We start from the raw sequence: 14555 nt of genomic DNA, 5'->3' as shown, positions 1-14555 counted from the left end.
TAGGTGAGAAGGCAGGAGCTGTAGGGTCCTGTGGGACCCTGGGCTTGTGCCTGCACCAACACTGGGTGTTCCTCGGGCACTGGGCAGATGGGCTTTGCTGGGAGGTGCTGAGCCAAGCCTGGCCCTGAAGGAAGGACTATGGTTCGGGATGCCAGTGTAGGGAGCTTGGTTGCTCCATCTCCCCAGCCCCGCTTTCATCTTCCTTTCTATTCCCCGGCTCTGCCCATCCCCAATTCCACCCTGAGAGCCGCTGGCCAGACCGTTTGTGCCGGCACCTAGCCAGGGCTGCTGGGCCTTGGGAGCTGTGCCGGCTGCCACGCCTGCGGTGCGCCGGGAGCCGGGAGCCGGCCTCTCCAGGAGTGTGGGTAGCGCCGGCCCCCGGCTCCCCCTTTCCCGTTGTGCTCAATGGAGACCTTGTTGCCGTGCCCTGTGCGCAGGCGGTCGGTGGGTGGCCGTGCCGTGTGCTGTGCACGCACACCCGGGCAGCCACAGCGTTCGTGGCCGGCTGTCCCCGCTCTATCCTCCCTCCCCGTGGCGGCACTCCGCCCCCACTGAGACATTTGTGCCAACGAGTCAGCAGCGAGCTGGGATGTGCCGTGCTCGGAGTCTGAGCTGCCACATTCGGCCTGGCCTTGCCTGGCCTTTGCCACAGCCCCTCTGCCAGCCTAGAGCCACTGGCACCCACAGTGGCTGTGGCTGAGCACGGGGCTGGGGCCTGCCATCCATCCCTCCAATCGTCCTTCTGTCCATCTGTCTGCCTGCGGGGTGATCCAGTAGATGGGAGGTGAGTTGCTGTTGGTGTGCTCAGTGGTGCCAGGCATTTTGGGGATGCTTTCCTGTGGGGCAGCAGCCACCCTCCCACAGCCCACGTGCCATGGGGGGCTCTGGCTGCTATCTTTGCATTCTCCCCTCTCCCCAATGGTGCCCTTGGGGTGCCAGTGCCAGCAAGTGGCCCTGGTGTGATGCCATGGAGATGCTGTGAGTCAGTGGGTGCTCTGAGTCAGGGACCCGTGGCACCCTTCGTGCCAGGGCTTGAAGGTCCATGGGGGTGGGCAGTGCTTTCTGGTGAGTGGGAGGCCCTAGGGCTGTGCCTCCCTTGCTCTGCACCGTGCCGGTGGCTCTGCTCCGTGCTCCAGGGTGGCATGACCAGCATGAAAGGGCTCTTGTCCTCCTGCAGCCCCAGCAGCACTGTGGTGGCCTCCCCTTCACAGCAAACAAATTCCCAGTGTTGGGCACAGGGAGAGGGAGGGGGGAGCCCCCACTCAGCCCAGCCAGCCATGGCCATGGCAGAGCCTGGGGCTCCTGCTGGCCCAGCACCCCCGTGGCCACTCTTGGAGTGTGGGGTGCTGGCAGGGCAGCTGGGCTGTGGGAAAGCGGGTGCTCTGCTTGTTCACCCCAGAGCCCATGTGGCACCAGGCCGGCCCCGCCTCAGGGTGGCCCTGAGGAGCAATATTTTGTTTCCCAGGCATAAAGTTATTTTTGGGTTGTTAGTATCATTGTCATGGTCCCAGTCTGAGCACAGGCTGGCCAGGTATCAGTCAGTTGGGTATTCCCCCAAATGTTCTCACTCTGTTCTTTCCTTATCTGTTCCTGTTGTGTTACTGCCCGCACCGGGGACAGCGAGCCCTTCTCAAGACTGGAATATCTCATTCCAGTGTCATTGAAACAGTGGTAGCTAAAGTCTGGTGTTCTCTCTGGCTCTTTTGCCCTCTTTTGCCACAGATTACAATGGGAACCATGTTCACTGAACCCCCATTCTGTGAGCACAGATTGCCCAGAGAAGCTGTGGATGCCTCATCCCTAGAAGTGTTCATGGCCAGACTGGATGGGACCCTGAGCAACCTGGTCTAGTGGAAGGTGTTTCTGCCCATGGCAGGAGATTTGGAACTAGGTAGTCTTTAAGGTCCCTTCCAAACCAGGCCAATCTGGGATGATTTCATGATGATATCCTGCATATATTGATATATCCTAACCTTCAGATAGACAGAGATTGTGCCTAAGACTTTTGCCAGGGCATTATGAGCAATAGTGGGAGAGTGTTTATATCAATAGGGGAACCTACTAAAAATATGCTGCACTTCCTTCCATGTGAAGGTGAATCAACCCTCGTTGTGTTACCGGAGTGGAACCATAAAACCCATATCTTTTACATCTAGGGTTGCCATCCATGAGTGGGACGCTCCATGAATTTGAGTTACCAATGCATTGATTTGGCACAGCAGTGGTTAAAGGCTCAGTATTGGCATTAATAATATCTCTTCCCAAACTGTCAATGCATTGGTAATCAATAGTTAGTTGCCATCTCCAGTCTAGTTTTTGGACTAGCCAAATGGGTGAATTATATGGGGAGTGGGCTCTGGAGATGACTTGTTGTCTTTCTATATCAGCTGTTACTTCAGAAGTTCTGTCAATGTTGCAGAAAAATTTGTTATTGTGGCCTACTAGTAGCTTTTGCATCAGGGAGGGCAGGCACTGTGCAGAGGGAATGCTCTGTACTCTCTGGATTTCTTTTAGGGTCAGGGTTGAAGGGAAGGACCAAACACTGCTGTGCAGCAGCTGCCAGGTTTGCAACCCAAAATGTTTTCATTGTGATCTTTCACTGCAAAGCGAGGAGAGGACATGTTCTTATCGCCTGGGAGCCACAAATTAACCTTGGCAGTTTGGCACGTAGCACTTGCTCCATTCACTCCAGTGATTTTGACTCCTTGTCCAGCTTCTCTGTCTCCTGCTGTGTTAATATTGGAATTTGTGTTCCTTTATCTATTAGAAACGTTATTAATAGTTGAGGAGGCCCACCTCGAATCAGGTGTGGGCCATTATTATGTATGCATTGATAGGATTCCACCTGCCTCATGGCCACAGCGCTTTTACAAATTCTCCACCTGAATCAAATTGAATGGGATTGTTTCTTGGGTATGGTTTCCCACTCTTCCCAAGGTTCAGCTGTTTTGTGTTTCCATAATGCATCTCGCTTCATACTCAGGGGGATTTGAAGGAGACAAAGAATCATCTTTCTCCTGTTTTCTGTCATTGGGGTCACCCCATATGTTTTCATCCCATTCCTCAGGGGATACAATCAGTTTTCTAATCTGTATGATGTCAGGTGATTGCCAGCCTGCATAAGCATCATCTCTACCTTTTCTTCCAATTTTTGTGTCTTTTTCTCCTTTTCTTCCTCTAACTGTTTCTGCATCTGCCTTTCCCTATTTTCAGCTGTGGCCAATAGCATTTTAACTTCCTCATTTTCTGATTTCAAAGCAACATATTCTACATCTGTCATTTTTGGGGGGAGAGGGGACTCCTTGCTTTTCTTTTGCATGTAAGATTAGTGAGGTCCCAATACTGCCCAAATAATTGCTTTATTCTTGTTTTTCCAACATTTTTGGGCCCATTCTGTTCCCTCTTAGGATGGTGCATGCTTGTGTTAACCCAGGTAATAATAATAGTATACAGAAAGAAGGCATCCATAACTTGGGACAAGGGAGAGGAGAGTAGCCTGTTGACTGTCTCCAAGGTACTTTTGAGTCTCCTTTCTAACTAAGTGAAATTTTCACCTTTCTTATATACAGCCCAATCTTAGCCCCCTCCTCCTATGTTACATATAGCATGATCTAAGCAGATAGTTGGGTAACAGTCATGTATGTGGCAGCATGTACTTCATTAAGATTATTAGCATTTGCAGTGGCGTGCGTTTTATTGTTTAAATAATCCTTAATCAGGAAAAGTTTACTTTTTTTTAGTTTCCTTCAAAGTTCCAGTCATACAGTTTTGTTCCATTCTGTGCAGTTTGTCAGAGCCAAAGCAGGACCTCCTCCTTTGGCCAAGTCATTCTTTCTTGATGTCAGCTGTGCAGATTTCCATCCACAAAGATAATGTGGCGGCTACAGAGTGTAGGCTGTAGATAGTAACCCTTAGCCCTTTCCTGGCTCCTTGGTCATTATCCCATGGCATCCCTGGGATTTGCACCTCCGTGGGTACAGTACTATGTTTCCATGGGTATTGTGCCTCTGGTTATTATGTCTCCTTGGGCATCAGGTGTTTGGCTGTCATCCATACTTGATTGTTGTGTCCCTGGGTATTACACTTCTGGGTGTCATGCCTCCTTGGATGTTATGTGCCTTTTTGGGTATTTTGCCTCCAGGGTTATCACTTCTTGGGATATCTTCCATTGGGTACAGTGCTTCCTTGAGTGTTGTGGATCCTTGTGCATCTCAAGTCTGGGTATCATGGCTCCTGGGATTTTCACCTCTGGGTATCATACCCCTGAGTATCTCGGCTCCTGGGATTTTCACCTCTGGGTATCATACCCCTGAGTATCTCTCCTCCTGGGGAGTCATGCCACCAGAGGTCGTGCCTCCTTGGGATGTTGTTCCTCTGGGTATCAGGTTTCCTCACGCATCGCACTTCTGGTTACTGAAATTTGGATGCCTCTAGGTATCAGGTCTCCTCAGGCATCATACTTATGGTTATTTTACCTTGGGGCTTCTGGGTGCTGTGCCTCCAGGTACCACACCTTTGGTACCCCTAGTGCGGTGCCTCTGGGTATCATGCTGGTTATAGTGCCTGGCAGGGTGCAGGGCCATGCCTGACAAGTACTTGTGTGTTTAAAGCCATCATGCCTCGGTTTCCCTCTGTGACAGTTTGTTGTTGCAGGGGCCATGGCACCCCATGTCTATCTCCCCTGCTCCCTCCCAGGCTGGCAGTGCTGTGTTCCCTCCCGCAGGGTGCTGGTGTGGTGTGCAAGGCTTGGAGAATGTGGTTCCAGGGCCCCTACCATGGCTTGTGCCACTGGAATGTGCTGGCTCTGCCTGGCTCTTGGGGCTCAGCCTCATGCATGAGGGCAGAGCACTGTGCCCACCCTGGTGCTGGGGCAATTGCCCACCTCCCTGCTCATGGGACCCCACCATGAGATGAGATTAGAAAATAAATACTCAGATTTCTCTAAAAGAAAAAAAAAAAACCAAGTTTTTTTATTTGTTGGGGTTTTGTTTTTCTTCTTTCTTTTAAATCATGAAGTGACTCACGCTTCTCAGCTGAAAATAAACCCGATTGCTTCTGCAGTGGGGAGCTGGTAAGCCGTGATAGCACGGAGGCACAGGGCCCCTCGGAGAGCAGCCAGGGCCAGCCCTGCCTCATGCACCCAGACCCCCTCCCAGGGGCCATGGGGGGCTGCTGCAAGGGCTCAGATGTCCCTGCCAGGGCTGCTAATGGAGTTAAAGTGCTGTTAAGGGGACATGGCCATCTGCACAGCCCCCAGGGCCTTGTGTCTTTGCACTTAGAGCTGCTGCCCGGCTGGTCCCGGTGGGAGCACACACGTGCACCCCCACGTGTACACGGACACCCGTGTGCCCTCCCTGGCCCCTCTGGCACAATGCTGGGTGGTGCGTGGGGGGTCCCAGAGGCAGGACCCCCAGTGCCGTGTGTCACATAGCCGTGTGCTCCTCTCTGCAGGGATCCCTGCAACAGCGACGTGCCAGCCGTGCTCCCTGGAGCCAGCTGCATGGAGGGTAAGGCATCCCCACAGTCTCCTGGTACCCTGCATGCCCTGTTCCCGTGCCCTGCCAAGGGGGATGAGCCAGTGGTTCTCTGGTCCCCGAGGCATCCCCGTGTCTCTCCTGGTGACATCCCGGAGGCAGGCAGTGTGTGGAGCAGCCACTTTGCTCATCTGAGCGCTGCTCGCTTTCACTCCCTCCCAGCTTCCCAAGACGAGTCATGGGGTGAAGCTGACGAGGACCCTGTGCCAGCTGAGCCAGGGGGGTCCCGTGGCCCCCTGAATGCTCAGCCCCAGCCTGGTTCCTTGGTGCAAACGTGTCTCCTCCGGGATCTGGAGATGGGTCCCCTCGCCCAGACACAGACCCTGCGGGACTTTGAGCAGGTGAGACCGCGGGGTGCCAGGAACCTCCGTGACACTGCCAGGACCCTTCCAGCACTGTCGGGTGCTTGTAGGATACGTGCCGGATCCCCTGGGCACACCAGTGGGGTGTGGAGCGCAGGAGGGGGACGCGGGGCAGGTGGTGGTGGCAGGGGGAGAGGGGGCTCAGCCCCCCCGGGCGCCACGTTCCCCCTCACCGCCCTCCCGGCTGTGGCGCGTGGGGGCCTCCGGGGCTCGGGTTTCACCACTCGCTGTCCCCGCTCCAGCGATTCCTCAAATAGCTCTGGGAGGCGAAAAAAAAAAAGAGGGAAGGGAGAGCAGCGGGGCCAGCGACGGGAGCTGCGGGCGGGCAGGGACCCTGGGCTGTGTCCCCGGCGGCGCCATGTGAGGGGTGCCGGGATGCCCGCCCCATGGAGCGCCGGCCATGGCTAACGGGTACCGCACACTCTCCCAGCACCTCAACGACCTCAAGAAGGAGAATTTCAGCCTCAAACTGCGCATCTACTTTCTGGAGGAGCGCGTCCAGCAGAAGGGCGAGGACAGCCGGGACGATGTCTACCGGCGGGTGAGCGCCTGTGGGGGACAGGGATGAGGGGGTTTCCCTCCCAGTGCCCTCTCTTTTCCGGGAGGGAATAGGGTCAGCGGAGTGCAGCTGGGGGGAGGGCATCAGGCACTGGGGCTGGAGGAGCTGCTGTGGTGGAGTTTGCCCCTTTCTTCCTTTGACAGGAGTGGGGAAATAGTTGGGGAGGATATCCCCAGTCTGATGGGGTGCCCGGGGTGGGTGGCAGTGCCAGTCTGGGGGCAGACAGATGGTGTGGGTACACCCCATCCCAACACCAGCAGGGTAAAATATCACCCGTGCCAGGAGCACCCAAAGCCCTGTGGTGGGGTGGGGGTTTCCCGTGCCACTTCTGATGCATCCCTGTGGGCAGTGGGGCTGGGGGTTCATGCAAGCATGGGGGCATCCTACGCACCTCCTTCCCTCTCCGTAGAACATTGAGCTGAAGGTGGAGGTGGAGAGCCTGAAGCGGGAGCTGCAGGAGAAACAAGCAGCCTTGGACAACACATGGTGAGTGGGGCTGGCCCACCCCCTCACCCTGGAGCAGACATGATGCCTGGGGGGGTTGTCTAGCTGCACCCTGCCTGCAGTGAACAGTGAGGGGCCTGCAGTGGGGCTGGAGGGGTTTGCAATGGGGCTGGGCACCCACAGGGCTCCTCTTACACCCTCCATGCCAGCCAAAAATAAAAGACAGCACCTGTTTGGTGGGGGAGGGCAGCGACGTGCCCAGGGGCCATGGCATGGGTGTCTCACAGTGGGGCACCAATGGGTGGGGGCGCAGGGGCACAGCAACCAGCCAGGGAGCCCCTGATTCTGGGATTGTGTGAGGAGTGCTTTGATGAGTCAGAGTCTGAGTATGACCTGGTGCTGCCAGTACAGCCGTGTCCCCAGAGCAGCAGTGCTGGGGGTTTACAGCATGTCCTTCATGGGGATCCTGCAGAAATAGCATCCACGGCATGGAGGGGACTGGGCTGGGCACACCTGGGGTGGTGCAGATCGCCCAGCCCAGCTGGTTTGGGGTGGGGGCTTTTGCAAATGGAGGCCGTGCTGTGCCATACTGTGCCAAGCCGTGCCATGTCACGTGAGATGCCGTACCATACCATGCCGTGCCATGCTGTGCTGTGCCTGGCAGGGTGGCTGCAGAGAACCAGACGACCCGTAGCCAGGCCGCGCTCCGGCAGCAGTATGAGGAGCGTCAGCGGGAGTCGGAGCACGTCTATGAGCTCCTGGAGAACAAGATCCAGCTCCTGCAGGAGGTGAGTCCAGGGATGGTGGGAGCCTGGAAGGAGCTGGGGGCTGGAGCCTGGGTGCTCACCCTGCTGCCGTGCAGGAGGCCAGGCTGGCACGGAGTGAGGCCGAGCAGGCCACGGCACTGGCCAGAGCTGAGGCGGAAAGATGCCGGGAGCTGACAGGGAAGCTGAAGGAAGCTGCAAGGACAAAGGAGGAGGACAGGAGTGATGATGGCTGCAGCACCATGGCCCAAAGGTAGGTGCCCAAGATGTCCCCTCTGCTGCCAGCATGTGCTGGTGCTTGGGAACTACCAAGGGGCTTGTGCTGTGCATGACTGAAAGGCTGCGGGAATCTGGTGTGGTGGAAAGGTCACCCTCAGGGGAGAGAGCTGGGCTTGGGGAAGGGGGAGCAGCCCTGAGGCTGCTCTGCTTTGCCCCAGAGACTGACCCCCGCCAGCTGTTCCCAGTGCCATCCTGGGGCCATCCCAGTCCCTGAGCATCCCCTGTCCTTCCCTCCCTCTCAGGAGGATTGAAGAACTGACCCGAGAGCTGGCTGCCAGCAACCAGCTTGTGGAAATGCTGTCAGCAGAGAAGAGGGACCTGCAGCAGTGCCTGGAGGAACCCCAGGTCATGGAGGAGCAGGTAGGTGGGCAAAGGTGGGGAGACCCCAGCCCGGCACCCCAGGGAGAAGCACACCTGCCCAGGGCTCGGCTGGCTGTTGTCATCCTTGTCCTCTTCTGGGGCTGTGGCCAGGGCTGTGCCACATCCAGCCTGGCAGCATTGGGTGATGCACAGCTGTGCCATGGAGCTGGAGCGAGCGGGGGGTCCAGGAAGACACGGTGCGTGAGTTCAGGGGAGAGGCTACCAGCCTGTGCAGTTCCTTTTGTGGGTGTCGGTGCTGCCTATGCCTGTCTGCCATTTAAATCCTGGGTCTTAAAATACCCCCGACGGCCCGGCACCATGCCAGGCAGGATTCTGGGGCTGTGAGAGATCAGAGCAGTATGTTCCTGGCAGCCCCACAGCTCTGGCCGTGCCACATCTTGCTGGCACAATGCGGTCCCCAGCAGCCAGGGGCCACCACACGGTGGTCCCACCGGGAACCCTGGTGTGTGCCCACTGGGTGGCACGGGGTGCTGTGCAGGTGCTGGTGGTGGCCTTGTGCTGTGGGGACATGCCCACCTGGCACTGCCTGCTGGGGCTGGGCACTGGGACTGGGACGTGGTGCTGGCACTGGGGTGGGGATCTGGCACTGGGACAGGCACCGTCACTGCCACTGGCATTGAGACGTGGCAAAAGCACTGGGGTGGGGACCTGGCACTGCGACAGGCACCTGTAGTGGAGCCAAGCGCTAGTAGGAAGGGGGAGGGGGAGGCTGGCACTGGGGCTGGGGGCTGGGCACTGGTCCTGAGATCGTACCCCTGCGCTGTCGCAGTCGCTGTCACTGTCACTGTCACTGTCACTGTCACTGTCGCGATGCCGGCGCTGCCCGTGTGCCCGGGCGCAGCGCAGGCTGCCACTGCGCATACGCAATATGGGCGTGGCGCCTACACATCCCGGCAGGCACCGCGGCTGCCGCGCATGCCCGGAGGGGCTGTCCCCCGCCGCCATCTTGAAACCTGATCCAGAAGCCGGGCGCCGCCGTGGCAGGAGCATCCTCCGGGCTGGGGGCGAGGGGCCGGGGGGCGGCGGGGCGGGGGCAGCCCGGGGTGAGGGGCAGCCCCGGGGACGGGGGCTGTGAGGAGAGAGGGGGCAGCATCGCGGGGGGGCGAGCTGTGAGGAGAGGGGGCAGCATCGGGGGGACACCAGGAGGGGGGGCAGCCCAGGTGTGGTTGTGAAGATGTGAAGGAGGCGGTGTAGGGTGGGATGTTGCTGTAGCATCAGGAGTCCCGGCGTCTCACCCTACCCTAAAAGGGGGGATCGGTGCCGTCCGTGAGACGTGCCGGTGGGCTCAGGGATTGAGATGCGCTGAGCTCGGGAAGGTCTGGTGGGAGCCCCCAGGAGCAGGTTCGGGTGGGGTCGGGAGGGAGGGAGGATGAAGGAGACCTGCCGGATCTGCGCGCGGGAGCTGTGCGGCAACCAGCGGCGATGGATCTTCCACACGGCGGCCAAGCTGAACCTCCAGGTGCTGCTCTCCCACGTCCTGGGCAGGGAGCTGTGCCGGGATGGCAGGTCCGAGTTCGCCTGCAGCAAGTGTGCCTTCATGCTGGACCGCATCTACAGGTTCGACACGGTCATCGCCCGCATCGAAGCGCTCTCCATCGAGCGCCTGCAGAAGCTGCTGCTGGAGAAGGACCGCCTCAAGTTCTGCATCGCCAGCATGTACCGCAGGAACAACGACGAATCCAGCGCGGAAGACAGGGCTGGGGATGGGACCGTGGACCTTTCTAGCCTGCCTGATGCACGGTATGCTGCCCTGCTGCAGGAGGACTTCGCTTATTCTGGGTTTGAGTACTGGACGGATCAGGAGGAGCACAGCCTGGAGCCGCACAGCTGCCACGGCTCGGAGGGAGCCGGGAGCCGCCCGCGGCGCTGCCGGGGCTGTGCCGCCCTGCGGGTGGCCGACGCCGACTATGAAGCCATTTGCAAAGTGCCACGAAAGGTGGCCAGGAGCATCTCTTGCGGGCTGTCCAGCCGGTGGTCAGCCAGCATGGGCAACGAGGAGTCGTCCGTGTGTGATGCGGCCGAGTCCACCAGCTCCAGAGTGGCTGTGGATGGGGAGAGCATGGAGGAAGGCACACCTGCGTCCTCTGTTGAGTCCCTGGACACCACCGTGGAGGCGAGCCCTCCGCAGCAGAAGGAGGAAGATGCAGATAAGGGGGTGAAAGGGAATGGGAAATGTGATGATTTCTCAGATGACCGCATGACCCCAAACTCTTCACTGAGTGGGAACAGGCTGGAGTTGGCCCTCAATTTGATCAAGACTTTGGACTACAAACCCCTTCAGAGCCCCCGAGGGAGCCGGCTACCTATTCCTGTGAAGTCCAGCTTGCCCCACCCCAAGCTCAGCCGTGACTTGGCAGATGGCAGTGCTTCTGCTGGCTTAGCGTGTGCTGGTTCTGCCGTCCTGAACACAGACAGAAAATCGTTTCCCAGAGCTCCTTTGGGTCTCTCCCTGGAGATTTCTGAACTGCAGGAGCTGTGGGATGACCTCTGTGAGGATTATATGCCGCTGCGGGTACAGGTAGAGGTCATGGTGCTGCCCATTGAGCAGCGTCCTCGTGGTCCGACGCTGAGCCCACTGGGGATTCTTCTGTGCTGAGATAATACAGATAGCCACGTGTCGCTGAAACAGGGCTAAGAATAGGCAGCTCGGTCCTTTTTAGGTGTGCTGCTTCTCTGTCATTCTCCTGTCGCCTGTTTCCTCCCTGTGTTCTGGGAAATTAACCTCCCTCCTCCCCAGTCAGTCCTCTCTGACAATGCAGCCTGCTAGATGGGTCTAAGCTCTTTGTCATTCTCCTGCTGAGAAAGCACCAACTTCACTTCAGCTTTCTCTTGGAGAAGTCGGTGTCCCTTTTATCCGCAACCAAAGGGAATGTTTTAGGCTTCTGGGCATGTGTTTTCCAGCAGATGTGTTTTCTTTGTGCCTGAGTAATGGCTGAGTGTGAGGAACGCCTGCCTTCAGCCCTGCCTCTGCAGGTCAGGCCTCCAACCTGCCCGACTTGCAGATCCGCCCAGGCATCAGTGGTGCGTGCCCTGAGGGACAGGTGTTTTCCTTGCAGGTGGATTTGTGCCAGAGGATGACTTTAGGGTTGGTATTCCAGATAATTGGTTTATTTTCTGATCCTTTGAAAAGATTCATCAATTAACGGTAGGTGTTGCTGAGAGGCGACAAAAGCTCCTGCTTTTGGGTTGCTGTTATCTGCCTTCGCAGCAATCCTAGCTCCAGGTTGCCTCCGTTTTGCTGGCTTTAATGAAATCTGCATTAGTGTGCAGTCAAAAAGCTGAACTTGTAACTTCTTTACCACTTTCCTTAATGAATGAAGGCCTCCGTCAGCTTCAATTCAGGAATATCCATGTCAGCCTAATTGCATGCCCATTAGCAGCCTTAGTGCTGCCTAATGGTGTAGGTAGCCTGGGGGGTTAGAAAAGTGGTCGTTTATTACTATGGCAACTGTGGCAGTGCTGAATTGCGCTTCCTATTTAGCCGGGCGCTGCTTGCTGCCCTATCTGCTCGGGCGTTCCCGAGAGCTATGTGCTTTTCCATAAAAGCCTGCTCCAGAAATGCTGTAGAGAGGAATGTAGGAACGCTAATTTTCATCTGCAGCACAAAGGCATCGCGCTGGCAGCCAGGGGCTGAGGATGTGAACCAGGGCATCGATGCTGCTGATTTTCACTGCATGGGATGTGTTTGCAGCGTATAAATGGGCTTTCTCTGAACAGAGAACGTGGCAGAGTCAACGTGTCGTGTTTACAGCTTGGCTTTGTGTCACACATGCCCATCCTCGTCTGGGAACTGCATTTGAGGAGTTTCTCCGGCCTCTGCCATCTGACCATCCTTGCCAGGAATTCATCCTGCAGGATTTTTTACTGCCTGTTTCTGGCCGTGACAGCAGCAGGTCTTCGGCACAGATTCTAGCTGAAGTGGCAAGGGCTTAATCCTTTGGATGGCTTTAACAGCAAAAATGGGAAGGCAGATGCAGCTAGTAAGCTCAATAGTTCTTGTACAAATTGTTTTTCTTTCTCTTTGTAAAAGCGATGCTCCTTCTAAAAGTCGGGTTCTGCTGTCCAGCGATTCCTGTGCATAAATGCAAAAGGAGTATCCAGGACATATAGGACCACAGTTCTTTCTATGGGAAACTGCAGTTCTTAAACTTTACTGAGCAGTCTGGTGTCGGGGCGTGTGACCTTGTAGGTACTGTCTTCTTGGGCGTTTTCTTGAACCAGCAATTCCTTCCTTTCCCCACGACAGCCCCAGGAAAGTGCCACCAAACGGCGCCTTTGTCAGACGCTCCCGCAGCTGCCCGCGGTGCCGTGCTGGCAGCGAGGGAGGCAGTGCCCTGCTGCCAGCCACTCCCCTCCCCGCTGTTCTGGGCAGATCTGAGCTTGGCAGGCTTGGATAATGCCGTGATTATTACTTTTTAAAGAAGCGTTCTGTCTGGGTCAGCGTGTGCTGGCATTGCTGGGGCTGTGCTGCTTGTTAGTAAGATGCTGCTGGGGAGCTCTGCTCCTGACATGGCTGCAGGGAAGCACGAGGGAAGCAGCTTGGGCTTTGGAACTTTGGACTCTGGAGCTGGCTCTGTCTTTCTCCCTTTGCCCTCTCTGCTCTTAGCTCTTTCCAGGCTTTCTGCCGCCGCTTTTTTTTTTTTTTTCCGAATGTGCAAATTGTGAGGAAATGTGTGCTTTCCTTTTTTTCCTCTCTGTTTTCTTTTCATCAACCTTATTTCAAAATAGGGGCTGTGTGACACAATCTGGCATCTCTCCCTGTCTGATCCAGAGCCTTCTGGCTGGGAAAATTTGAAATTACTTTTCGCGACTGTCTTAAGTTTTCACTAAAATCTTAACATCAGGGTAAAGGGAAGCAGTGTTTCTGTAAGGAAGCTCCTGTGTGGGAGGGGCAGTGCAGACACCTGGGGGAGCTTCCCTGTGCTGCCTGGCTTTTCCAGAGACGGCACATTGCTGTGGCTGCTGAAGATGAGGATTCACCCTGGCAGGGGTAATCAGAGCTGACTGCTCTCGTTGTGCTGCACTGCCTGGAGCTGGTGCTGCTTTGTGCGTGCTCCAAAAAGCCCTGCCAGGTTGCCATGGCCTCTACACTGCAAACCTGTGCTTGCCAGGGCTTCCACTTACACCAGGCACCAGTACAGTCAGTGTCATGTCACCGATGATATTCAGGAATACCGAAGGAGTCCTGTGAGGGGTGGGAAGGGAGGCTGCCATTGAGTGCTGCCCTAAGGAGTTAACTCACTGGGCGGGAGGCAGAGAAATAGTAAGGAGGGATGACAAGGGATTAGTGTGTGCTCAGCCAGCCGGGTCTGGCAGGCCATGCATCACAAAGTAGGCTGTTTACATTCTCAGTAAATGGGTATGTGTCATGAAAAAAAAAAAAAATCTCAGCTGTGGCACTGAATTTGCTTGAGGAGCTGTAGGGAATTGTACAGGGGTGTGGATGCTGGAGCACGTGGAGCTGTGAAGGAGAGTCTAGAGTGGAGGGGGTTCACAGCCAGGGGGTGTGTGTGACTGCTAATCATGGCAGGAGGGGAACTGGTGGGAAGGATTGAAGGTTGTGGGCTTCATGAAGACACAGAAGCTTGGCAGAGCATGGAAACCAGTTTGGTGCTGGTTTTGAAGCTTTTTTAAACCAACAGGGCACATGGGAAGGAGAGGAGGTTTCAGGGATGTGGCTTGGGTGTGGGGTCGAGATCCGTCATCTGCCTGCAGTGGTCAGAGCTGCTGGGTTCCTGGTACAGGAGTGAGGAGAGACAGGGAGCCCAACCACAGCCTCGGGGCAGCAGGGCACTTCTGGCAGGTCAAGCAGAGAGCTGCCAGGTGCCAGCCTGCCTCCCAGGTGAAGGGAAACACAGGCAGGAGAATGTATCACAGACAGCTGGAAAAGCACAAGGGGGCATGCTTAACCCCTTGCTGCAAGGTGTATGAGGGCTGACAGCTGAATAGAAAAAACCAGTGCAAGAGCTGAGCCGTTCTTTCATTTTTAAATTATTTTTTCATTTTCAGAATTTGCAGGATGAACATCATCAGCCAGCTCCAGGTGACCCTGCAGCAGGGGAGCACGTGTCCGATCTGCATGCTGCGGAGCTGCAGGGCAAAATCCAGCAGTCTGAAGCTGCCAACAAGGTATTTCTTCATGAGCAGCACATTCAGTGCCTAGTGAGTCTGGTGTGGTTAGCACTGGAGGGAGGGTGCCTCCTAGCCTGGTTGAAGGCAGCCACCTGCACCT

At 56.4% G+C, this 14555-nt stretch overlaps 1 protein-coding gene across 5 annotated transcripts in view; it reads left to right on the top strand.

The window, feature by feature from the left end:
- LOC135418754 (myomegalin-like) overlaps positions 1–14555 on the top strand; it is a 35504-nt gene that overhangs the window by 786 nt on the left and 20163 nt on the right. For 2 of the 5 annotated variants that reach the window (XM_064664351.1, XM_064664352.1), the window contains exons 1-2: positions 9488–10841; positions 14333–14452. In XM_064664351.1, the coding sequence (XP_064520421.1) occupies positions 9693–10841; positions 14333–14452 (1269 nt within the window). In that variant the 5' untranslated portion in view covers positions 9488–9692. Of the gene's footprint in view, positions 1–5451; positions 5508–5696; positions 5876–6326; positions 6438–6864; positions 6942–7563; positions 7688–7761; positions 7917–8184; positions 8303–9487; positions 10842–14332; positions 14453–14555 lie in introns of those variants that run through there. The other 3 variants (XM_064664350.1, XM_064664349.1, XM_064664354.1) reach the window with 2 other exon arrangements.

Source organism: Pseudopipra pipra, chromosome 9 (genome assembly GCF_036250125.1).
Source record: "Pseudopipra pipra isolate bDixPip1 chromosome 9, bDixPip1.hap1, whole genome shotgun sequence".
NCBI lineage: Eukaryota > Metazoa > Chordata > Aves > Passeriformes > Pipridae > Pseudopipra > Pseudopipra pipra.
Note: the sequence above shows the minus strand (reverse complement) of the source record. Positions and strands in the feature narration are given on the sequence as shown.